General features: G+C 34.8%; 1 protein-coding gene across 3 annotated transcripts in view; it reads right to left on the reverse strand.

Annotated features, from left to right (window-relative positions):
* The window catches only part of CUL3 (cullin 3), a 107437-nt gene that overhangs the window by 3652 nt on the left and 75925 nt on the right, over window positions 1–27860 (reverse strand). For all 3 annotated transcript variants that reach the window (XM_042244311.2, XM_015093555.4, XM_027965243.3), the window contains 10 exons: window positions 26133–26361; window positions 22102–22247; window positions 21181–21357; window positions 19622–19792; window positions 18906–19013; window positions 14587–14711; window positions 13902–13998; window positions 12296–12430; window positions 5398–5584; window positions 1410–1555 (listed from right to left, as the gene is read on the reverse strand). In XM_042244311.2, the coding sequence (XP_042100245.1) occupies window positions 1410–1555; window positions 5398–5584; window positions 12296–12430; window positions 13902–13998; window positions 14587–14711; window positions 18906–19013; window positions 19622–19792; window positions 21181–21357; window positions 22102–22247; window positions 26133–26361 (1521 nt within the window). The remainder of the gene's footprint in view (window positions 1–1409; window positions 1556–5397; window positions 5585–12295; window positions 12431–13901; window positions 13999–14586; window positions 14712–18905; window positions 19014–19621; window positions 19793–21180; window positions 21358–22101; window positions 22248–26132; window positions 26362–27860) is intronic.

Here is a 27860-nt window from a genome sequence, read left to right on the forward strand (position 1 = left end):
CAGTCGCAACAGTACCTTCAATTCCTTTGGTTCTATTTCATAAGCACCTATTCTACAACACCCCAAAAGCCATATTCAGTTCTTTACTAAGTTGTAGTGTTTATACCTTTTGTGTAGACCTGGAGTCAACAAATCGCACCCTACAGGCAAATGCAGCCCACTGCCTGTTGTAAATTTTTCCTGGAACAGCCACCCTCATTTGTTATCTATAGGTGCTTTCATGCCATTTAAAAATAGGCTGCCAAACTCTGGTACAGACTGATAACACAAATTTATAGTATAGCAAGTTTCCAAGCACCATAACCTCACATCCTGTTTTACGTAAGAAAAGAAGTCATTTTCATGTGAAATTCCTCTAACTCCCACCATGTTGCACTTAACCTGTTTATCCAAGCATGTATCCACCTTTCTTTAGAAACACCCCTGCCTCCTGCCCTGGGCTTCAGGAAGAGGTACTCAGTAGCATTCATTAACACATTAACTGCCTGTGCGTTCTCTACACAATTCTCTTGCCTTTCTTTTTCTAGACTTTAGTACATCAATTATCCCTCATCCCTGTTCTTTCCTTTTGTTTTTAAGCATCCTTTCTTTATCCTTAGACTATAAATGCAACACAAGGTGTTCCCATCTAGAAAAAAAATGTTCAGATGCCCTCACCTCAACACATAATCCTCTAGGTGTTATTCTTCGTGCCCTTGCCCACAAGACAGCATCCCAAAGGACAAGCCACTCACTTGGTTTTAGCTCCATTTACTTCTCAAGGCACTGCCACCAAATGTTCACTCTTACCAGTCCAATGAAAATGGGAAAACTAATCAGTCACCTAATTGCCAGCACATATTAAATGTTTACTTGATTTGGTTTTTAAATGATTTTTGAAATTACTGACCATTCACCCATAATTCTCTTCCTTTGCCAATGTAATACAAAGTCAACTGATAAAAATGATTTTAACTGACCTGTGGAACACAGCAGTACATACCCTTTCCCTTTTCAGTTAAAGAAACCAACCTCTATCTAGCCAATCAAGCTAGGGGCCTCAGAGTCATACTCCACTCCTCTTTTTTATTTCCTATGCTGTCAGTTTCTCTTCCCATTTGTCTTCATTTGGTTCTCTATCTTCACCCAATACTTTATTCAACCCTAATCACCTCTTTCCTCACTGTTTGAATGGCTTCACAAAGATCTTACATCTTTACTACAAGCATGTTTGTTTTTAAGGTGTGCACAATTTGATGCTCAGCTATGCTTAACTGTCAAGAAAGTGCCAGGGTTTTAATACTGTGTTAATTGACTACAGTTTTCAAATTTGAAGACTGTATTTTAAAATACAACAGTACTTTCCTAAGTTTAAGCTGTTACAGTGATTTTGCCTTTTCCACATCAGTGCTGTCTGGAAGAGTCCTCACCTCTGCTACTAACACATTGTGCTGCATCTTCTTCCTAGATTTCATTATCCGCACTATAGCAGCTTCTATCTCATGTTTTCTGTCGTCGTCTACTTTCTGCCTTGTTTCTTTCCTTTCTGGGTCGGATTCACCTTGCTTGGCAGCAACTACAAGAGAAATAAAGACATTTACCATGTGATTATCATGCAAATTTCACACACAATTAAAAATTATTTATAAGCAACCTTAACCTAAAAAAATCCATTTCAACCTCTGAATATATACTATACACATACTTTTATTCAAATAAACATACAAAAAGTACCTAATTCAAAGTTTACTGAATATTAAATTTAATTCTGGATTTTTCTTTTTAAATATTAGAAGCTTAATTTTATAGAGATAATAAAACCAATTTTATTTTTATAGACTATAATGATTCCTTTCCTAGAAGAAAAATGGTAGCCACATATAGTTAGCAGTAAGATTATCAGTGAAGAATTTTCACTGCTTGCGACTTCCAAATGTTAAGTAGTATCTTACCAATATGACTTCAAGTTAAGCCTCACCAAAACCACATCAAATGGGAGAAACGTGGGGACTTTAAGAGGACAAAAGAGCATGTATTGCCAAGATTTAGCTAGGTAAATAAAAAAATTTTAAAGTATCACCAGAATGTCTCTTAACAAAACTCCATTTGGACACCTCATCAATTATTCAACAATTTGTCATTTATGTTAGTAATTCCTAAATGTCACAATATCACTAATTTGGCTCCAAAATCACTGGGGAGGGTGACAACAGACATGAAATTAAATGACACTTGCTCCTTGGAATAAAAGCAATGACAAACCTAGACAGCACATTAAAAAGCAGAGACATTCTTGGCCTACAAAAGTCCGTATAGTCAAAGCTATGGTTCTTCCAAGTAATCATACAGATATGAGAGCTGGACAATAAAAAAGGCTGAGCATTGAAGAATTGATGCTTTAACTATGGTGTTGGAGAAGACTCTTGAGAGTCCCTTGGACTGCAAGGAGATCAAACCAGTCAATCCTAAAGGAATCAACCTTGAATATTTTTATTGGAGGGACTGATGCTGAAGTTCCAATACTTTGGCCACCTGATGTGACGATCTGACTCACTGGAAAAGACCCTGATGCTAGGAAAGACTGAGGGCAGGAGGAGAAGGGAGCAACAGAGGGTGGAATGGTTGGATGGCATCACTGATTCAATGAACATGAGTTTGAGCAAACTCCAGGAGATAGCCAAGGACAGGGAAGCCTAGCATGCTGCAGTCCATGGGGTCGCAAAGAGTCAGACCTGACTGAGCAACTGAACAACAATGTAAACTACATTCCACTCTTTCAGAGTAGTCTCACTCTGTTATTCCCCAGTCTTCAAGCCAACTTCTCAAGATTTAAATATAAAAGTTCTTTCTCTTATAACCTTGCTCTAATTGAAGTAGCAGAGAAAGAAAAGTGGTAATTGATGCAGTTTATTTGGTTATCAATAATAGATAGATGTGAAGTTTCTGGAGTAAAAACTGAAATATTACAAAGCACCACATAAAATATTGCTGACTTAGGCTTGGGCACACCTATGAGACAGCATACTACAATTCAGAAGATCATTCTCATGTGCCCATTCAGTTATTTCTAATTAGAACTCCTTGGTTAAGAATTCTACTTTCAGGGTCTTCTCCCAAATCAATCAACACATTAACAAGAAAAAGAATAAAATTAGATTAAAATGCTCAACTAAAGGAGAAAAATGCTTTTCTTCAAAAATTCCATACCATAAGGAGAAAAACAAAGATAGAGACACTGGTTTAAACAGAACTAAAGAAACATTAAAATCACTGTAATGTGGAGCTCTTGAGTGACTCCTGGACCCAAAAAATATGATTATGAAAATGAAACAACCGTGGACATGCAAATATGGGTAATACATATAGATGTTTAGAATTTCTAATTAAAAATTAATTTCTGGGTCTGATATAGTACAATTTTGTGGTAAAATCTTAATTCTGAGATAAGTATATTCTCAAGTATTTAAGGGAAAAGTGTTACGATGTTTGCACATTATGTTATGATGTTTGCAAATTAAGTCCAAATGCTGCAGGAACTATAAAAAAAAAACATATATGAAGGGAGAGGGGGAATGGGAAGGTAGAAATAAAGGTGCTTAAGCAAATGTGGCAAAATTTAATTGAGTGTCTATTACAGCATTTTTCACTTTTTCTGCTGATGTGAAAACAGATAAAACAGTGGAGGGAAAAATTTTTTTTAACAACGCACTTATTTCATCTAAATTTGGTCACCTAAATAAATATACTCCAAGACTGTGGATTATGTTTTTAAAAATGTGAGGACGGAGTTCACTCCCAGAGCCTGGCATAATGTGTTTAAGAGAAGCATAACAAGGATATTTGCTGCGTAAGTGGGTACCTAAGTATCTCTATGTATCAGGAGGAATATACTTAGCACCAGAGAGAAAATTTTAACTTCCACAAAAATCAGTAAGAGCCAAGATAGATTCTAAGTACCATTTCAAAAATGAAACACGTTTTTCTTTACGGAATTTGATAGCTGAAAACTTTAAAAAAGGTCATCTAGTCAAATTTTTCATCACATTTAACTGTATTTCTTTTTTAATGAAATCTAAAATACTATATACATATATACTACATACTTAACACCAAAAATAAAAAATCTATGAAGATGACTTTTTAAAATAATCATAATACTTTCTGACAATATTAGCTGGGCATGATATAATCTTGAATTACAAAGACATTAATTTAGGATTAAGCAGGCTGAGGCTAGGTAATTCAGATCTGTATCACCACACATCCTCCAAATCTGAGATATAAGTAACTTCTGAAATCCAAAACTCTGCCCAAAACTGCAGTCTTATGTCTTACACTAGTGAAAAAGATACTTTATTCCACAACCACCCTTTAGCACTGTTCTATTTTTTAACATACATCTGTGTCCCAAAGATATGGATCAATGATATGGGTTCCAATGAATAAACAAAGTAGTCATGGCTGTAAAGAGATACCACTTTGCTGTGAAAAAAATATCCTATTTAGAGTCAAAAAGAAAAACTAAAGTGTATATACAAAGTTCTTGAATCAGTGTATTCTGGCAATCAACTGTATACTTAATATTAAAAAAATTTTTAAGACTTTATCTTTTATTATTAATATATAAAAATCAGAAAATTGAAGTCATTTTAAACACTTATTTTAAAATACACAGATATGAATTACACAGATTTTATTAGATTAATAAACACAGGTTTTATTACACAGATATATTAGATGTACTGGACAAATTATCACTGGGAAGCTCATCTAAAAACCAGGTAGCAAGCTACACTAAGAGTTTAAATATTCAGCAAAGGTGAAGTGCTTTTTTGCCTTCTTAAATACATAGAAAATATACACCTTACATTGTTAAATATACAATAGATAGGACGTTTACTGTCATCCTAAAAAAAGCTGAACCAAAAACTGTTCACAACAGGGTTATCTCTGTTTTTAAGTTAGAGAAATAATATGGTTTTTAAAGTTTTGAAATTTAACAAATATTTATCAGAATATAAATAGCTGAATCTAAAGATTAAATTTTAAATAGATAACTCACAATTTTGAAAAATTTGTAAATCAGTTTTAAAAGCAGACTTCATTGACTAGTTGTTAACCAGTTAAAAGCAATTTTTAATAAGAAAACATTCATAAAATTGTATTTCACTTGCTGAAAACCATATGAAAATAATACTTGTTCACACTATGAATTAGTTTTTCAAATGCTTACTGAACTTGGATTCAACTGCATTTTGACAGGAACATACAATGATAAAAGTCACTTTATCTCTTAAGTCTATGTATCATGCAGCAGACAGAAAAACGTTACTTTTTAAAAAACAGAAATCCAACGTTAAGAACTTCTAAGAAAAAATATGTATGTAATTTTTAAGAGAAAAAGATAATTTCAGATACCTGTTTGAATCTTGACTCTGTGTAGTTTGGACGTGAACTGATCATTAACTGTAAATATGTGACCATTTTCTATCTCCTTTGACTTGGGCTCCTTGGTGAGGACCCGCTGTGTTGGTTTACCACAGGCGAGGGATTGCAGGGCTCTAACAAGTTCTCTTTCAGGGATATCTGTCTCCTGTTGAATTTCCTGAAATTTCACCAGATTAACAGAGTTTAACAAGCCAGATTAACAGTGTGAAAGATTAAATTAGTTAATTAGTAAGTAAAATTGACCAGGCAGTAGTTGAGAGGTAATTACACTTAAGAAATAATTCACAACAAAAAACTTTGTTATGACACTTCACTAAAATCTCACTTATTTGAACACACTAGAGAAAAAGGTGGTTCAAGTCACAGAACATTGAAAAGCTATGCTTTTTCCTGCAGGGATATAAAGTCCAGTCTAAGAATGTCATCCAACAGAGATTAGCAGGGGCTTACTTTAATATTTAGGTAAAAATAAAGTGTTAACCAACATACAAATGCTAACTTTAGAAATACTCTACAATCTTCCTCCCAAGTTTATCCATACTACTCTTTGCTTAGCAACTTTTCCCTAGAAATAAGCAAAGTATACTATCAAAGATTTACAATCCAAGTTAACCATATTTACTGCCTGTATAACCAAATGAAAAAAAATTTAAATACTTGGTAATTTTTGTATTAAACATGAAAAGCAGTATATTCGTTGTATACTTTTTTATGTCAATGGGACGGGAAGAGAATTGTACATCTGTATAATATACATCGACAGGTACTGCATGGCTCAAGTTTTCACAGTGGGATGTATCATTTTGATTCACTATTGTATAAGGCTGTTTTTTTCCCTCAAATGGAGCACAGGAAGAATGGGCATAAAGATGGTGTTATTTAGACTATGTAACTGATCTGGAGCAAGTCATCGTCCTTTAACAAGATCCTGAGGAATACCATTAGGCTTTTTCAGAGGACTACAGGTAGGTGAGGACTGAGAGACCTGCCAGTTTTAGTGATGATGCACATTCCTTAGCTTCCAATGATCTCTGGATGTCTACATACTTTAGACACATCAATATCAATCCTAGCAAATTAAATACATGCTCTTAATAAACAATGTTAATTTTAATTATTATGTACATACTAAAAGTGACTTATTTACCTATATTATTGCTTAACCAGAGTCAAAGAACCAGAAATGCCTTTTTAGGTAGAAATTCATGCTTCATCAATAAATAAATCTCCATTATCTCAATAGATCAGTGGAATTCGATTATGATTTTGCATTTGATATGACATATGGAACTACTCTCTTTCCATTCCTACAAATGAATTAGCAGTTATTTCAATTCCATTTATTAGAAATGGCAAATTTATCACATCCCAAACACTTCTGTATAATACTACTCTGTTTCTGGACTTTCTGTTTTGTTCAAATGAGCTATTTGTTCACACATGTTAAAAACAATTTTAACTTCGAGTTATGTTTGGGTATTAAGACATATTCCTTTCCCTCTTACTGGGCTTTCCCATCTCCAAACCCCTGCCCCTCCTTGCCTACTCTTGTGCATTCCCTTGACCAGATGAATTTTGGGATCAGTTGTCAAATTTCATAGAAAATAAATCTACAGGTTTGGATTGAGACACTGAATTTATAGATGACTTAAAAAAAGAAAAACCCAAATTCCTTTATAACACATACCTTTCTCATTCAGGTACATTTACCCTTCCATATTCTTTTCTCTTTTTGGTTTAAGTCTTGTACTTTCTGTGTTAGAATGATTCCCAGAAAGATTATGATTATTAAAATACCCCTTTCCTCATGTCATTTTCCAATTAGTTCTCATGCAGAGAGAAGGGACTTACTATTAGTAAGTCTGATTTATAGAAAGATTTTTCAACCAAATTCTCCTCAAAGAATAGTTTCTCAGTTATTATTACACTTGACAATCATACTGTCTATAAACTTTGTCAGCTCTTGATATTTGTAAATTTCATTCCTTTTTCTTTTTTAGTGTGTTCATTAGGACCTGCAGAACAAGGCTGGACAGTAGGAGTAAAGGCAGGTATAAATTGTTTCTAACCTTAAGGGGAAGGTGTCTAAGGTTTACTACTAATTACTGCTTGCTTATTAGATCTCTCATTACGTACACCTTTATGCCATTAAGGCATTTTTTCTATTCTTAGGTGGCCAAGAGTATCCCATCTGGAAATAAGAAATCAGGACTGACTTTTCTCATATGCTTTGCGTACATCCATAGACATCATTGATTTTTCTCCTTGAACTCATGTCTGCTCAGTTAATTGTATTATTATTATAAAATCTCAATAGCTCTCTGTTGACAAACTCCTTATCTGTATTCCAGGAAGAAACCCTACTTGGATAGGATGGATTATTATTTCAACACTGCTGAATATAACCTGCTAATAATATTTTATTTAAGATTTGTATATTTATTGTGAATAACCTATAGCTTCCTTATCTTTTTTGTATTCTCCTAGTTCAGTTTTAGTAATAAGGTTATATAGCCTCCTAAGGTAGGCTTCCCTGGTGGCTCAGAGGTTAAAGCGTCTGCCCGTAATGCAGGAGACCTGGGTTCAATCCCTGGGTCGGGAAGATTCCCCTGGAGAAGGAAATGGCAACCCACTCCAGTATTCTTGCCTGGAGAATCCCATGGACGGAGGAACCTGATGGGCTACAGTCCACGGGGTGGCAAAGAGTTATTTCTCAAGAACAATTTATGTATTTTGATTTCTGGTTCAAAGTTCCCAGTATAACTTTCAATTTTAATTTGCTGTGTTAATTCAGATCTTTAGTATCCTTTTTTATTGAGTACATATATCAGTACATATGTGAGGGCTTTCTGTAACAATGGAGTTACCTATTTCTCCTTGTACTTCCAATCATTTTCCTTTATGTGTTGTTATGTCACAATAATGACATAATTTCTCAATGAAATACCACTGGTGTTTAATGATTGTCTATGCAAATTCTGACATTAATTCTGCTACTGTCAACAATTAGCTTTTAGTCTCATTCTCAGAAATTTTAAAAAAGTATTAATAACATTCAGAAAAACATGTATTAATATCCATACCTCTTTCAAAAATTAAATGCTAGTTACTAAAATCTAAGGTACAGACTACCATTAAATATATATTTTGGTATTTTAGCTGTTCTAAATCACAATATGGACTATATTCCAAAAAATATATAAAAAGAGGAAAAAGTCTCTGCAGCCTGACTACTATGGATTAAATGTGACACTATAATAAATGCTACCTTTTGAAGGCAGTTCTCAAGATGGCCCACGGTGACCGTGGTACGTTTTAATCTTGTGTGGTCCCCTCACTTTATCAGGGTGACATTACTCCAACAAAATAAGGAAGTGACAATATGTGATTTTCAAGGCTGGATCATAAAGGCACTGCAGGTTCTGCGTGGTCTCTTGGATCACTCACTCTAGGGAAAGTTAGCCACCAGGATACAAGGACAATCAACCAACCATGTCTGGTAAAACCCACATGGAGAGAATCTAATACCCGCTAAGTTTGGTTAACAGCCAAAACAAACTTTCCAGTCATGTGGAAAAAGGTGCATACCAATAGTATTTTCCAGTCCTGACAACATTAGATAACTGAAGCCCCAGCTGACATCTTAACATAACCTCATTAAAGATTCCAAGCCATAACTCAATCAAGCCCCTCCTGAATCCCCAACCCAAAGAAACCACAAAAGATAATGAATTGTTAGTGGCTATTTTACAACATGAAGCTGAGATTTGTTATGTAGCATTAAATAAAAAATACTCTATTTTACTGAACTCATAAAGAAATAATATTTGAAGAGACCAGCTTCCTTTAGTAATTATTAAATACTTTTAGCTATCTTCTCTAATATGTGAAGATTTTTGCAAAATAAATGCCTAATAAAACTTATGCAGCAGACTGTAAGCACACAGTGTGAATTTGAGTCATGAGCCTTTTCACCATTGCCTGGTTCGAGATGCAAGCAGAGGTTTTGGAGCCATAGAAATGGCATTATGCCACTTATGCTCAGGATTCTGGTTTGACACAGCTAAAATTTAAAATATTAGAGCAATTTTCTACTTAATTTTTCCTTCTACCTAAATCACTTCTTGTTAGCCTCAATGATCCCAACCAGACAGGGAAGGAGAAAAGCCACTAAAAAACCCACTAAAATTACTAGCCATTCCAATAACGGTTTAAGAAAACCCATTTATGATTTTGTTTATCCTATTATTTTTACCAGCTCTTTATAAAGTAGGACTCTGAAAACCAAATCTAGTATTTATTAAGTAGCTTGTTTGTTTAAAATACATTATCCATGATAGCTCCAGACTAAAACATCTAAGCTGTTAAGAGATAATTCACTTCTACCTGCCTGAAAAGCTTTACAATGTTTGGGTAAGGTACTCAATACTTACTTGAAATCAATATTCTTAGGATTCAATCACATATAATTTTGTGTTTCGAAATTAACATTTTTCCTGAAGTAATACATAATATACACCTGGAAATTTACGAGAGCAAAATCTCTTGGCTTAGCCACTGACTTAAAACACTAAGGTTTCAAAATATTTCTCTGAAGCATCATCACGTAAAAATAGTCATCTCTCAACCATATTATCATCACATTAAGGGAAGATGAAGATTAGTATTAAAATAGGCCTACAATTTAATTGCTCATTTCAAATTTAAAACTTCCAATGTTCACCTGTATCTGAAAATTCATTTTCACTTAAGTATAAATATGGCAGTAACTTTACATCTTGTCTAATAATTATTATCTTTCATTTAAACTTAATTTTAAAATATCACATGATCCTCATTTCAACTCCAACCTACTCATTAAACATGTGGGAAAAGACTAACTGAATATAATTCAATCAAATCATGACTTAAAGGGAGAAAAAAGTAATAAAAAGTATATTTTTATAGTTACTCTAAAAAAAGAAAGTTGACACTATCAAGATAGTGTAAAATTACCAAACGGACAGACAGAAAGTAATGAAACAGTGAGAGTGTGTAGAAATACATACATATGGCCAACTGATTTTATTTTTTCTAAATAAAGGGGCTAAAGTAATTCAATGAGAAAATAGTTAGTGCTTTTGACAAATGATGTTGAATGAACAAGTGAATATATGTGGGTAGAGGAAATAATTCTTAATCCTATCTATAACCATACCAAAAAAATTAACTTGAAATTGATCACACATCTAAACGTAAAAAGCTAATTATAGAAGAAAAAGTAGAAGAAAATCTTTGAAACCACACAACAGCCAATAATTTCTTAGACTATCAAAAGCACAAACCATAAAACAGTGGCTACTGGACTTTCTCAATATTAAAAAGCTCTGCTCTTAGCAAAATTAAGAAAATAAAAGGGCAAATAACAGACTGTGAGAAAATATTCATAGCACATAGAAGTGACAAAGGATCTGTATCCACACCTTATAAAGAATTTTTAAACAACCCAATAAAGCTATACGAACAAAAAACTCATCAAATAAGACACATTAAGTGGCACATGAATTAACAAAAAAATGGTCATCACCATTAGCAATCAAGGTAAGAAATTAAATCCACAATGAATAGGTGTAATTGCACACTAGCTAAAATGGCTGAAATATAAGACTGAGAATATTAGACTTTAGAGAGGATGTGGGGCAACCAGAGCTCTCCTACACTGTTGGTAGAAATGGAAAAAGTAAAATCACTCCAGGATGCAGCCTGGTAGCTCGGTGGTCTGTGATGACCTAGAAGGGTGGGATGGGGATGGGAGAGAGGCTTAATCAAGGGGTAGGGGATCTACGTACACATACAGCTGATTCATGCTATGCTGCAGAAATGACACAACACTGTAAAGCAATTAATACTCCTCAATTAAAAAAATAATCATTTTTTAAATGGATTTTCAAAAGCACAGTAATGCAAAGTGCAAAAGAAAAAAAAATTAAACATACAGCTCTATTCACTACAATCTAAATTCAACCCAACAATCGAAATGCCTATCAAGAGGTGAGTGGATAAAGAAACCATAACAGATCCATGTAGCAGAGTATCACTCAGCAATAAAAATAAACTACTGAAAACTATACACTCAACAACATGGATTAATCTTAAAATACTAGACTTTGTAAAAGAAGCTGGACAAAAGTGATATGTATCATGTGGTTCCAATTATATGAAATTCTAGAAAGCCAAAACTAATTTACGGTGATACAGACAACTGGCTGCCTGGGTCTGGAGATACTGTGAGGGAAATGACTGAAACAGAGTATAAAAATTTGGGGAAGATACTCTATGGGGGCTTCCCTGCTGGCTCGGTGGTAAAGAATCCAACTGCCAATGCAGGAAACGTATGTTCCATCCCTGGGTGAGGAACATGCCCTGAAGAAGCAAACAGCAAACCATTTCAGTACTCTTGTCTGAAAATTTCCATGGACAGAGGAGCCCAGCAGGCTACAGTACACAGGGTCGCAAAAGAGTTGGACACAACTTAGTGACTGAACAACAAAATAATATTCTGTATCTTGACTCAGTGATGCTTGTTACAGAGGTGACTATATCTGTTAAAACTCAAACTGTGAACTTAGATGGAGTTATGTTTTACTATATAAAACGTACTATTTCAACAAAGTTGACTTAGAAAACCCAATGAAACATGACCCAAGAAGTATATAACGTTCAGTTTCATGGTTCCATGGTCCAATTTTATGCTACACTTTTTCTCCAATTATATTCTGAAAGGTTATTACTCAAATCCTTTTCAATAATAATTCTACATTAGGTTATTCAAACAAGAAAGACTCAAATAACAACACAACAAGGTACAATCCACACAACCAACTCATACCTCAAATGTGTATTTTTCTCTATTATTGAAGAGCATTAATATGGTCATCTGGAAAGTGGAGACTTGCAATATATGCTTCCGTGTATTAGAGCCAGTTACTTGTGCACCTCCAACACCAACTTCAGATCCATCTTCCTGTTTAATTTTTAAACATAAAAATAGAACCAAGATATAATTATCTTCTGGTAACTTTATCAGTATGTTTGTGAAATAAGCTCTGCAATGCCCAAACCCGCCTTAACAAAATGACAGGACTCATTCCTACATAAAAAAGACATGTCACTTTAAAAGTATATATGTGTGTGTAAACAAACACACAGTCTTTATTTGGGACTGTCCCATTTTTTCCTATTATGAACACGCTAATTTATCTGAACAAGTAATGAATCAATAATTCCTTTTATTTATAGCTAAAATTTACGGTAATAGGACACACAAGGATAATACTGGACTTTAAGATACTGCTGCTATTATACTGCCGCCCAAAGTAGTAGGGTGAGGTTTCTTTTTACATGGTCTGATCACTGTAAGAGATTAAAGGGTGGAGAGGGGGGAATCTCTGTCATCCTTAAAGCCTACTGCTGCTCTATGATTTAAAAGTACAAATTTAGTCCTCAATAATTAACATATGAATTATCTTTTCAAAACCTACTTATCTGTTTAATAAAACTACAGAAGCTAACATGATTATTTAAGAAAAAAGCTTCTCCTTTAAAAGAGAAGCAATCAAGCAAGAATTAAAAACTGAGTGAGTTAATATCCTTGGCCCTCCCACTTACAGCTAAATAGACATATAACAGTCTTAAATGTAATTCAACTGAATGAATTCTAAGGAATATTTCCCATTTCAATTAAATATAAAAAACTACAATATGTAGTTTTGTAACTGTAGGCATTTTCACAGTATTAAAAAAAAAACCTTCAGTGTTACAGTAACATATAAAAGTTAAGATTTTAATTAAAATGTTTAATGAAACTTACTTGCTGCCTAGATAACAACTTGGGTATTTTTTTCTTCAATGGTTTTTTTTAAAAGCTTTATTATTTTGCCTTTTAAAGGCAAATGACTGTGATTTTATTTATACCGAGCAATGAAAAGTAAATTAAAGCTCACAATTTTACATTCAAAAAAGAAATTATGTTTTAAAAATGAAGGCAATTTACTAGTGTATTGCTAATTTTTAAATAATCACTTTAATAACATTTTGCACATTTCACAAGTCTTAATTGTTAGCTTTCCTGATTTCAATTTATTGGAAATAAGGATTATAGGAGACTGAGAATTCTGAAAAGGGACTCATGGTTTTTGTATGCTCTCAAATCAATCTACATTTTATTATGCAATACTATCTCAAGTCTAATCTCATAAATAATGTAATTATATTACTTAGTCCATAAGGAAGGCTACTGGCATAGTCTTCATAATGTCAAAGGAAGTTAGTAACTGAAGGAATAGAAGTAAAGAATCAAAGCTGACGTTCCCTTCTTCTAAATATTTGAAACAGGCAGGGACATAAGAGAAATAAATAACTGATCCAAATCAACAAAACTAACTAATCATTTCTAAGTTATTAAATAAAAATATGCTCAAACTATTAATATTTACCTTTTTAACTGGTCCATAGAAGGTGGCATTGAGATCTGCAGAACCCATGTGATGCTGGAGTGTGAGCTGTCGACCACTGTGTTTGGCTAAGTAAAACCTTCGGCAAATCAAACCAGGTTTTTGAGAATTACCTAACTTATTTATTTGAAATTATAAACTTCCAATCTTTAACAAACATTTATGTAAGGGAGACTTCAAAAGCTAAACAAAATCTTAAAAATCAAGTTCAGTTCCAATTTTTTATAGAAAAGAAACAATAAATTAAGGGGTGGGGGAAAAGAGACAGAAAAAGACAGACCTAAGTTAGCTAGACAGTAAGTGATAAAGGTAGTACATTAAATACTTTCTACTGGTATATTTATTTGTCCTGGCTGCTGCTCAGCCACTGCAGTTCATAAGACAACCTTTCTCCATAATTAACCCCAAAACAATTCACCCCCAGCTAGTGGCAAATATCAACAATACAAAATATACTCCTAACTATGCACTAATGCCGAAGAAGGGTATTAGTATTCCTCTGAAAAGAGATTATGCAATTCATCCTTACATACTGAAAGCATAAAGGGTAAATAAGATTTAAAAATGGAGTATATTCCTCTTCAATCAGGGACACTACTAACTGCTCCGATTCATCTCAATTCTGGACAATTTGTACTTAGAAATACAAAGTTTGATCTACATTTACCTTCTGAATATCTCAAAAGCGTGTCTTGGTGCTGGTGGGATGTTGCACTTTGGTGTGGCTGACTGAGTGGGCCAGTATCCTGTTGTGAGCACCCGGACTGTGAGATCAACACCACCTAAAGATACCTGTGGCAAAGAGAAGAAATTGTCCCCCCGCCAAGTTAGCTAGGAGGTGCTATCTATTGCCAAGCCACTGTGGGAGTTACAGTTATCAAAGTAGTTATCTCCAGGTCCAACAGCCAGCAAATAAAACACATCTTCTTAAAAGTTAGACTCATCCAATGTTTTCCTAATTTTAACTATGGCAAATTTTATTGCTTAAGATGTTTGCTTAGTCTTACTGGTGTCACTGAAATGTACAAAGTTTGCGGCCTTTAAGATCTTTTCCAGATAAAATGCCAAGGGGTCATACCAGTATCATTTTAGACAAAATTCTAGAATAGTACCTTTCATCTCAGTTTTTAAGTACTCCTGCCATCTTAATACAGAAACAACATATTTCTAACATTTCAACTAAACTGACCAAAACTTTCAGATTTTCACACATAGCTCACATTCTACCAATCTTTGCACAGGACGCTAGGCCCAGTTCTACACAGTAGGTGCTCTATAACTAACTGCATAATGTTTGACTGCCTCTATAAAATACATGCTAGCATTACTGTCACAATGAGGTTATTTTTTCCCTTTAAACAGATCTCTTAACAAGATAATTTTTAGAGAAAACAGTAACAAAGCACATCAACAGACATTATTAAAGGGGAAAAGCTCCAATACTCTGGCCACCTGATGTGAACAGCTGACTCACTGGAAAAGACCCTGATGCTGGCAAAGATTAAGGGCCAAAGGAGAAGGGGCAACAGAGGATGAAATGGTGGATAACATCACTAACTCAACGGACATGAGTTTAAGCAAATTCCAGGAGATAGTGGAGGACAGAGGAACCTGGAATGCTACCCTCCATGAGGTCGAAAATAGTCAGCTGAACAACAATCACTGTTCAGCTTTATCATTAAGATTCACAGCTTGTTCCATTTTTAGGTATCCTGAATGATTCAGTGAAATTTTTAAAACAGCAAAACAAGTTTATAAATATCAAGACGTATTCCACACTTAGATTTCTTCATAAATATCTCTTAAATGAGTTACTCCATTATAAAGAATTGAACCCAGAAACCTTAGATGACACATAGGAAAGATCACAGCAAAGATGCTTAGATGATGAATGGAAGAGGCCTGAGAACTATTTACACGTTTGCAAGCAGGGAAGGGGCACCCAAATAACAATGTCTTTTATCTCTTTTTTCATATCCCCACATATCTTGCTCCCTAATCTTCCAATTCTTTCTTCAAAAGGTCATATTTTAAAGGAGACCTTCTCTGACCACTCTTCCTGGCTACAGTGATCCTCTACATCTCCTATCACCAGCTGAAGTGTTCTGTAGTTACTTGTTTACCATCAGGCCTCCCAGATTAGAAAGAGCTCCATCAAGGTAGGGATTCTTGTCTATTCTCTGCTGTATACCCAGTGCCTAGAACAATGCTTGGCACAGAAACAGTGAGCATACACACCGAGGAAACCAGAATTGAAAGAGACACATGTACCCCAATGTTCATTGCAGCACTGTTTATAATAGCCAGGACATGGAAACAACCTAGATGTCCATCAGCAGATGAATGGATAAGAAAGCTGTGGTACATATACACAATGGAGTATTACTCAGCCATTAAAAATACATTTGAATCAGTTCTAATGAAATGGATGAAACTGGAGCCGATTATACAGAGTGAAGTAAGCCAGAAAGAAAAACACCAATACAGTATACTGACACATATATATATATACGGAATTTAGAAAGATGGTAATGATGACCCTGTATGCGAGACAGCAAAAGAGACACAGATGTATAGAACGGACTTTTGGACTCTGAGGGAGAGGGAGAGGGTGGGATGATTTGGGAGAATGACATTGAAACATGTATACTATCATGTAAGAAACGAAGTGCCAGTCTATGTTTGATACAGGATGCTTGGGGATGGTGCATGGGGATGATTGAGAGAGATGGTATGGGGTGGGAGGTGGGAGGGGGATTCAGGATTGGGAGCCTGTATATACCCATGGTGGATTCATGTCAATGTACGGCAAAACCAATATAATACTGTAAAGTAAAATAAAGTAAAAATAAAAAAATAAATAAATAAAAAGAGAAAGAACCTCAAGAACTATTGCTCTAATGGTTTGGACCTTTTATTTCTAGCTATTGTAATAATATTTTTAAGCCATTCAGCTTATTTGCAAAGACACTACACGACAGAGACAAGTACACAAAGACAAGGTACTGGAAAAGTCTCTCTGGATATAATTTGTTGATATAAATGAACAGAAATATGATAGCAAGGTGGTTTTCCTGTCCTTATCCGCATGAAAAAAGTAAAACACAGGAAATAATGCACAAATACTTAAAATTTCCTTCAGCATAATAAATATGACTTGTCTAAATAAAGTATACTACAAGTATTCAGAATTTTAAGAAAGTACTTGTTATATGACTTCTGAAAGTAAACAGAAGAGTCATTCTATTTCAACAGGTCAAGAACCTTTAAGATAGTAACAGAAATATCTGAGGATTGGTGACATTTTAAAAGGGCTCCAAGATTTCAGAAAGTTCAAGATTTGTTTTGATTACTCTGTCACTTTTCATCAAATCTTTCTAATGAAAATAAAGGCTTAGGAGACTTAGAGCTTAAGATTCTTAGTGTATAAACAATTACAAAATAGTGAGGAATTGCATGCAAATAATGGCTCTACAAAGTGGAAGCTGCAACAAGATCAGCAGATATATAACTCTGAGCATCTCGACAAGTACTCTACTTAAAGGGTTAACAAATTATGAAACGAATATTCCACCATAAAGTGCAGGATATATCTGAACAGTCAAAATGGAAGAACAGAAAATGCACAAATTTCATAGAAAGAAACAGAATCTGATAAAATGATTGCGTTGAACAATCCCAATGCAAAAGAATCAGTTCAGTTCAGTCCAGTCCAGTCGCTCCGTAGTGTCAGACTCTTTGCGACCCCATGGACTGCAGCACGCCAGCACTCCCTGTCCATCACCAACTGCTGGAGTCCACCCAAACCCATGTCCATTGAGTCGATGATGCCATCCAACCATCTCATCCTGTCATCCCCTTCTCCTCCTGCCCTCAATCTTTCCCAGCATCAGGATCTTTTCAAATGAGTCAGCTCTTTGCATCAGATGGCCAAAGTATTGGAGTTTCAGCTTCAACATCAGTCCTTCCAATGAATACCCAGGACTGATCTCCACAGAATGGTCAACAGTAAACAGAGATGGTAATTTTTCAATCAAAAGGCCTTCAACTATCACAGAAAAGGTACTTGGACACTTATTAAAAAAAACCTTAAGGTGAATGCAAAGTTGAAAAAGTTTAACAAAAAAGAAAAGAGAAAATCCTAAAGTTCATTATACCCCACTGAAATCTTTTCAAAAACTTCACTGGACTCAAAAGTCTTACTGTAAGTTGCAGCTCACTGCCTTCTGGCAATCACAATACAAAAGCACACTTACAACACACCAGCATCAGCGCTGCTCTACTCAGGTCACCCTTTACCAACCCTGAGGATGTCAGGCCCATTTATCCCGATCTTTCACATGAATAAGAATAACGAGGTACAAAAAGCTCAGGTAACAATTATAAGACAGTACCATCCTAGGGTAAAGAAAAAGTATTAAAACTCAGTAAGCTTGCCTAGGGAGCTTCCCCGGAGGCTCAGCAGTAAAGAATCTGCCTGCCAATGCAGGAGATGCAGGTTCAATTGCTGGGTCAGGAAGATCCCCCGGAGAAGGAAATAGCAACCCACCCCAGTATTCTTGCCTGAGAAAATCCCATGGACAGAGGAGCCTGGCTGGCTAGAGTCCACAGGGTCACAAAGAGTTAGACACGACTGAGCGACTAAGCAACAAGAAGTTTGCCTAAGCCTGGTATTCTTTCCATAATCTATAACGGTTATAACAGCCAAGTAACTCTATTAAATATTCAGTGCATTCCTTCAAGTAGGGAGGATAAACTAAGTTGTTTAAGAATGAGAATATATTTTAAGATTAGAAAAGTTAGGAAAACAGGTTATATGGGGTAAATAATTTTTAAAGCCCTCACAGACAATACATATGTTGTCTCTAATGACATTTAAAGAAACGACACCAGCAATTCAGTTATCTAAATGGATGAAAATGCCTATTACAAAACACTGTATATAAAAAACATTTACATAAGTAGAAATTAATTTAAGAGTCTCACCCCAGTGGCCTGTAGATGTTGCCTGAACTCATCCATAGTTGTGTTTGAGATGCTCATATCCCTAAACATTCCTTCCAGTTTTGATGTGAATTGACATCCACATTCAGTCTGTAGAAGAAAAACACAAATATACACAAATGATGGATTTTGTTATGAGGAAACATACAAACTCTTCCATGTTACTGCCATCCTTTCTAAATCTTTCTAATAGTTGTTTTATGCCTGTAGGCACCAACTTTAGTGGGATTAATAACCTACGAATTTTATTTTAAAATGCAAATTTCCAGACTCTCTCTGGGATTTCCGTAAAGCCAACTGAAGGTGGGGCCCAGAACTCTCTGGTTTTAACAAGAAACACCCATATTAGGTGATATGGGTGCAGGTGGCCTATGGATCACACTCTGTGAGTCTGTCATACTCCATTTACTGCTTTCCTTGTACTGATCCTCCCTCAGATTGCCATAAACATATCTGCTTCACCAAGAGAAATTTCAGTACACTGTGAACGTCCCAGAACTTGAACAAATCTCAATACAACGTTCTCTTAAAAAAAAAAAAAGAAAGAGAGAAACCCCAAGTCCCTCAAAATCTAGCTTTGTTCATTTACAAAAACAAATATTTTAAATCAATTATTTCCCAATTATTTGTTTGCTGGTGCTCAATTATGTGATAAACATTAGCTAAGGGCACTCCGTTCCATCTTAAATACACCTTACCTTTAACTTAGAAATCATATTTTTTTCAGAGTCATCAGAAACACTTTTATTTGTAAGAAGTCTCCTTGCCAAGTGTTGCTTATAATAACGTTCAAATACATCTTTTTCTTGCATAAACCTAAAAAGGACCATTGCCTTATCCAATATTGTTTCTACTTCTTGTTCTGTTAGCTGCAAATCAATCAGAAGACAATTTAACAATTACACAGCTTTAATTCTACAAAAACAGCATCACAGTTCAGTTTTAAAACAACATTAATAACAAACATAAATATCTGGTTGACCAAGGTCAGAAAGGAGATATAATGTGAGAAAATATGGCCCACTTCCTACAGCTCACTCTTACATTCTGAACTAGTGCAACGTGAATCAGAAGTTGGAATGGAGCTCCACTCCCCAGTGGGCTAACTCTGAAAGGGAGAGGCTGATACATGGCTGGATTAAAGGATGACTGAGAATAGCTGAAATGAAATTTTAATCACATAAGAGAATTTTACAGTGCCCTTGCATTGTAAAACATATTGGACAAAATTTATATGAGCTCATTCAAAATTGAAATTGTTCAAAGAGAAGCATAACAATATGTTATATTTCCCAAAGCAGAAAGGTCTCTTGCCCCTAATCTTTTAAACAAGAGCAAGATGATACTGTGGCAGGTTGTATTCAGTTTATATTAAAAATTACGGAAGACTACTTAGATGTGTCTTTTCTATTCGGTATCCTTGGTAATCTTCCTCTTGTTTCTCTGCTATTACTACCTACTTGCTGCTTTGCCCTTATGTCTCACAAATCCCAAGATGAAGTCAGCAAGACCAATTTACACATAATCCCAATCTGTTTATTTTGATTTTCTGTGCTATAGTACGCTTCCAAGATCCCACATATATTATAAACACTTGAAACTGAGCTTCCATATATGCTATCAAACTATTTTCTGATACTTATTCTAGACTAGGCCTTCAAATTCTTGACACTCAAGTACTACTGGATAACCTCCAGAACCAGGTAAGAGTAAGCAATATTCTATGTGCAATGCATAGCTGTCTTCTAGTTTCTTATTATCTCTTATAACATACATAACCCTTACAATCTAAAGTTTATGGCTGTGTGGCTGTTTCTGATGCCAATGACACATTACGTGAAATGTCAAAGTACTTTTGACCACTTCAAGCACTTAAAACAATCCTTTCAAATATCACAGTGCACATTTAAGCATAGCAAAAGTGAAAAGTCAAAGCGTCAGTCACTTAGTCCTGTCCAACTCTTTGTGACACCATGGACTGCAGCCTGCCAGGTTCCTTTGTCCATGGAATTCTCCATACAAGAAATCTGGAGTAGGTTGCCATTCCCTTCTCCAGAGAATCTTCCCAACCCAGGAATCGAACCTGGGTATTCCACAATGGAGGTAGATTCTTTACTTTCTAGCCATCAAGGAAGCCCAAGCATAGCAAAAGACTGTTTAATTTTATATATACAAAATTGTCTAATCTTATATTTTATTTCCTAATGTTACATCTACAAATAAAACTTAATGTACTTTCAAATGCTTTAACACTTACCCCTTTGACTCCCTTTTTCAGCTTATCATCAATAAATAATGAGAGGTATTCAGGGGACCTGGAGTTGAGGTTGAGAAAATACTCAAAGTCACCCGCAATAGTCTGTTTAAAGAGCCTGTCGTTATTGAACGATTCCTGGAGGAAGCGATCAAACCTACTCTTCAGATCCAACAAGCCCTTCCAAATAAAAAAAGAAAAAAGAAACTTAGGATACATGTTAATTTTTCTATAAACAATACATGTGTAACTACACATTTATTTTTGACTTTGCTAGTAATAAATGTGTGCATTCAGTGTTAAACTTACAGATTCTACGTTGTTATTTTCAAGCCTATATCTAAGCCTGTATTAAAAACATCAGTGGTGAGAGAAGTATTCTATCTTCCACTTATGTATTACTCTACTGAAGGTGAAACAAAGATCCTTTTCACCGTTTCTCCCTACCTTCCTCTATCTTGACTGAATGGGTGTGCCTGAGAAAATCAGCTTTAAAAACACACACAGAAAAAGCTGACTGCTGATACTAAAACATGAAAATTTTGAGAGCATAATATATTCGTAGTACTGTTTGAAAGCAAAATATCTTGAAACAAAAAGTCACTAAAACATTATTTTTCCTAATACATGAGGGTATATAAACACTAAGGCATACAAAGAAGAAGAACGAACTTTCATTCTTGACACTATTTAAATAAGGTCTTCATCAGATAAGCTAATACATAAAAAGAAGTGGCTGAGTTTGGCTCCCTGATATAAACATACGTGCTTTCCAAAATTCCTGAAATATTTACAATAATTACCCATATTAACCTACCACTGGAACAATTCAGTCAAAATACATACCACATCACTTTGTAAAAGTGATCTTTTTAGCATGACAAAATTACTTTATGATAAAGAGAATCTTCCGTATTTACTTACCTGGATATAGTCTACGGGATTCTTTCCTTCTCCTTCCTCAGAAACAAGGGCTTTACCTTGTTCCCTCAAATAGGAACTCATACACTCACACATCGTTTTCAAACCATTTGGCACACGACTAAACAACTTGTACATGCAAGCAAGGTCTGCAATCAGAACGAACACACAAATTGGCCACATTAAAGATTAAGAAAAAAAAAACCCTGAATATCTGCTCATGCTGATTTGTGATATTTAAAGAAGCTCCATTATGATAATTTGATGACCACATTAAAAAAACTACTAAAAACCAAAACTCCAACAAAACAGGGGTGGGATGGGGGAAGCTAGTTAATGGTTGTTACTGCAACTTACAAAATATATCATACAGATGAGATACTAAGCATCAATAAATGGTTGCAGCAAGTTTTGGTTTGCATGGAAGAGATGTCCAAATAGCATAAGAAACAAAGTCACAAAAAAGGAAAACTGAACTTTTGGGTCCCTATGTAATTTATCCAATATAATTCTAATTTAGAAACTAGTAATACAACAAAACAACTATCAAAAGAATAACTTTAAGTTTGGTATGTCCAATTAAAAAAATAAATGTGGTTTAACTGACAGTTAATGTAATAAAGTAGAACTTTAAAAACCAAGAAGTCTTACAGATATTTTGAAGCATGTCTATCTCAAAAGTTCAATGCCAATAGTGGCAAGAAATAAATTTCATTACACACCATGGTAAAATTCATGTGAAACTTACAGTATAAACTCCTATGTTTTAGTATTTTCCTTGGAGCAATCCCTAATATTTTTCAGGAGATGATCTAAGCCAATATCTGTATTTGAAAAACTGGCTTATCTCACTACATTGTTTTTATTTAGAATGAAAACTCTAAACTGCCTTTTACAGAAATAAAAGGTGGAGTTAAGATACTGCTTTCCCGTATGTCTAACGCATCTCTGAAATAAGAACTTACTGGAAGAGTACAATGTCAAAACTTTACAATAATATAAAAAAAGGTTTTATAACTGAGAACTTTTAAAAATGGAGTTAGAACAGCACTTTCTAGATCAGGGGCTGTTTTCTGTAAAGCATCAGACAGTAAATGTTTTAAACCATGGATCATATATGGTTTTTGTTCCAACTACTCAAATGTTGCCACTGTAGCCAGAAAGAAGCCATGGCTAACACATAAACGAATGGTCATGACTGTACTCCAATGAAACTTGATTTATAGACACTGAGATCTAAAACTTATATAATTTTCATGTGTAACGAAATATTACTCTTTTGACTTTCTTTCCAGCCTAACTGGTAGTGGGCCAGATCTGACAGACAGGCTATAATTTGCCCACCTTGTCTGTATTTATAAGAGCAATTTAGATCCTAAAAATACATGGATGCAACTTTTATAAAAAGGGCTTCAAAATTTGTTTCAATGACTTTCAAAAGCCAAGTTTTTGGACAAAGTATTCTCATCAACAATATATGTCCAAAATAATCTACACAGAGCAAATCTTATAGTTTCTCACATTTGGTATAAATTATAACCAAGTTGCCCATGTTAAAAATAAATATTACAAATGCAACAGAAATTTATGGATATGTACTATAGTAAGCTTTTGTTATCAAATACCTCTAACAAAATAGTTTCCAATTTTGTCTTCTTTGTTCCTATGCTGTTATAGTTTTGTTTACATGTTGTATATTTAACTGTATATAAACTAATAAAATTTCTTATATATAATCCACTGTAAATAAATGGATGGCATAGTGGAGAAAGTGAAAGAGAAGAAAAATTATGTGGCAAGCAATTAAATATTATTTGTTTATACTGAAACAATAAAATGATACTATCTGAACTTAATTTCATAGCACCATATGCATTTCATTATCAATCCAACTAATCCTCCACTCATGGTGGGAAAAAAACCTTTCACTTTCTGATCTATAAGACATTTGGCTTCATAATGGTGAAGTTCCATCTCTGACATATTCTTGACATACTGTTCAAGAGCAGGTCCTAGCATAATGAAGACATTTTGCAATTAGGTTTCTAGTAGCCAGGAAAACTGAAGACATGATTTTTAAATTTAATTTAGCATCACAGAGAGCTGCTTACTTGCTGAGAACATTAAGCACTAAATAGAAACTATGGTAAGTAGCTATTCTGATACTCTATCATTTAGGTACTTATTAAGCAGTTGCCATGTGTTAAGATATACTTAATAGCCTTTAACACAAGTCTCCATGCAGGCTACAGATACTATAATTCAGGTGTGCTCAATAATCTCTCCATCAAACATTTCCTAGCCTCTTAATCTTCAAACCCATTTAATCTCCCCACTCTTAGCCACCCCCACCAAACATGAATAAGAAGAAAGCATTAACTCAGTAACTAAACAATATATTAGAAAATTGATTCTCATCCTGTTTAAGTAAGGAAAATTGCTTTTCATAAAGTCCTAATCTGCCAGAGATCATTAAGATTGGGGTCATCAAACTATAGCCCATGGAACAAGTACAGGCCACTGCTTGTTACTATACAGTTCACAAAATAAGAATGCTTTTCACATTTTAAATGGTTAAAAATAAAAATCGAAGTTTTATAGGAATACAAGTTTATTCATTTATGTTACTGTCTATGCCTACTTTCTATTATAGCAGAGATGGGTAGTTTACTGAATGGTCCACACCCCTAAAATATTTCTTTTAGAAAAAAAATTTTGCCAATCCCTGACTTTGACAATGGGCATCCAGGAGTAGCTTATTTTGGAAAATATCCTTTAAAATGACTTTTGTTTTGCTTTTACAGAAAAACTTCATCGGAGGGTGTTTTAAAAAGTAACTTCTCTGCTTAATAAAGACAACAAATTTACATACAACTTTTCTGGAACTTAAAACGTATATAGAAACATAATCATCTAAAAATACAAGGCAAAGATTCCACTAGAGGAAGAATAGAACAACCTCTCTTCCCACCATCTTTCTTTTCCCTTCTCTTTTAAATTATTAACTTAAAAAACTGTTTCACTCTCTATGTAGGGAGTCAAGGTAGGGTCATAAGTCATAGTATGTATTTCTTTTATAAGTATGTGGCTAAAATGTCGCTAAGACTTCACCCAGCACCAGATTTACTTTTTAATACCATGTGCTCTGTGTGCTCATCTGCTCAGTCGTGTCTGACTCTTTCCAACCCCACAGACAGTCCACCAGGATCCTCTGTCCATGGGATCTTCCCTGACGCCGGGACTGAATCCACATCTCTTGCGTGCCCTGCACTGGCAGGCAGATTCTTTACCATTAGCACTACCTAGGAAGCCCTTTTAATACTGTATCAGTGACTTAGCAAGTCATAGTTTTAATGCAAAGCTTCAGAAATTAAGAATGAGGACATGACTGTTTTTCATAATTTGTCCCAGGGTATTCATCAAAAAGTATCACTTTAGAAAAATAAGGTAAATAGTCAAAAAGAGAGTAAATGTTAGTTATCTCCAAAATGTTTACTTGTAAACAATACTCCTTTCTCCTTTTTCAGTCTATAACTTATGAGTTCCTCTAAACACGCTGACATGCAAGACATGTAAATTTTTGCATTTTGGTACCCTTATCACAACCAACTCCCCAAAGGAATGCATACAAAAATTTAAGACTGGAACTTCAGACTGTGGAGAGTGTGGATGAAAAAAAGAGTCTAAATGCTCTGGCATATAAAAATAAAGTAAGGAGCAGGTCAGGAGCTCACCGGCCTCATGAACATTATCAGGCTCATCTTCTGGGTTAAGAAAAACACAAAGTGAGGAGACTAAAGAGAGAAAAAAGTAGCTATTCAATTCACTAGCAACATCTAGAAACCTTAAGTGTAAAGCTTTACTGTAAAATTCTATCAAAGTACCAACAGTGATAAAGTAATCAAAAGTAATGACTTCTTAAAAACTGATATTCATAATCTTCAATAGAAAAAAAAAAAAAAAAAAACAACCAAAAAACCGAGAACCTGGCAGACCTACAAGAATTCAATTGTTTTTCAATTGCTAACACTTACCTTCTGTCTTGCCATTTTTCAACATATGTACTAGCCCCGAATTCTCCATTTCTACTATAGTTTTCATGTGCTTGGAAATGAGTTCCCTCTCAACCACCTTTACAATCGGCTCTTCGGTTGATTTGTCAAGGCAGTGCATCACTCGTTCTATTTCTTCATTAATTCTAGCTTCTACTTTCTTTATATATACTGAAGCACTGTTTTCTGCTAGAAATTTCTGGCTTTCCATCTGCAAACAAAAAGCATGATTTTTTTTCTTTTTTAAACAAAGCAGCAAAATGTGCTTCTGCTTTCAACTGGGTTTCTACAGTGTTTCTCATAAACCAAACTAAATATCCCAAGCACTATTAACATTTTATACACTGTCTATATATACTCCTATCATAAGCATGATATCCTTTAAAGCATTACATACAACTAAATTAATACATTATCCTTAAGTAGCATTTTTCAAACTTTGCCAGTGTATTCCGAATAGCAGAAAAAGCAAGCACATGCCAGTAAAAGTTGAAACTACAGAATGAAGCATCTGACCCCAAGTGAGAGTGAAAAATTCTTCTTTGTTTTAATGTAAAATTATGCCTTAAAAAGATTCATCCTATTTATCACACAGTTTTGCTGGCATACTGGAAGTTACTAAAGTCCTCCTGCCACCCTATTCCCACTCTCAAAGGAATGTATATAAAGTCTGAGAAAGAGCTTTTCAATAACTATTAATCATGTCTGCTAATACCAGTCTTACAGAGAAATCTCAGTAAGTTTTAAATGCTGACCCTACTAACTTTAACCTCATAGTAAAATTAACAAATATACCTAAGAATTATATAATATTAGACATGTTAATATAAATGATATACAAATTTAATAGCATTTTCCATTCTCTTAATAAAAAGTAGTTTGAAATAATTAAAGTTTTTAAGAATACACATTATCACACCAAACAAAAATCATGGTGAGACAACCACTTCACTATTACATTAATACATATATCACTGTAATATATTTTGGAAACTCAGAGGTTAAAGCGTCTGCCTCTAATACAGAAGACCTGGGTTCAATCCCTGGGTTGGGAAGATCCCCTGGAGAAGGAAATGGCAACCCACTCCAGCATTCTTGCCTGGAGAATCCCATGGACGGAGGAGCCTGGTAGGCTACAGTCCATGGGGTCGCAAAGAGTCGGACACGACTGAGCGACTTAACAATTTTCAACTTTATTTCTACACTGTAATGAAAGAAATTAAAACAAATGCAAATGTAAAAACACTGTCAAAAATATCCAGAACTAGTTGTTGCATTATTAGGAAATAAAGACTGTTTCCTACATCACAAAATTAGTATTTCATAAAGCATGGTTCAGGCTCACCAGTACAGGCCATAAAAATCTTCCTGATAGGTTACAAACTGATTTTTAAAAACCGTGGCGGGGATGGTGGTAGGGTGATGTGGGCAGCAGTGTGCAAGTATGTTTTTTTGTTTATTGTAAGTGACAGCAAAATTTCAGGAGTCCCACATTTATATACATCCAATGGCTCTTAATGCTGGGAGGGGCTGGGGGGCAGGAGGAGAAGGGGACGACAAAGGATGAGATGGCTGGATGGCATCACTGACTTGATGGACGTGAGTCTGGGTGAACTCTGGGAGATGGTGATGAATAAGGAGGCCTAGCGTGCTGTGATTCATGGGGTCGCAGAGTCGGACACGACTGAGCCACTGAACTGAACTGAACTG

Source organism: Ovis aries, chromosome 2, assembly GCF_016772045.2.
Source record: "Ovis aries strain OAR_USU_Benz2616 breed Rambouillet chromosome 2, ARS-UI_Ramb_v3.0, whole genome shotgun sequence".
Classification (NCBI taxonomy): domain Eukaryota; kingdom Metazoa; phylum Chordata; class Mammalia; order Artiodactyla; family Bovidae; genus Ovis; species Ovis aries.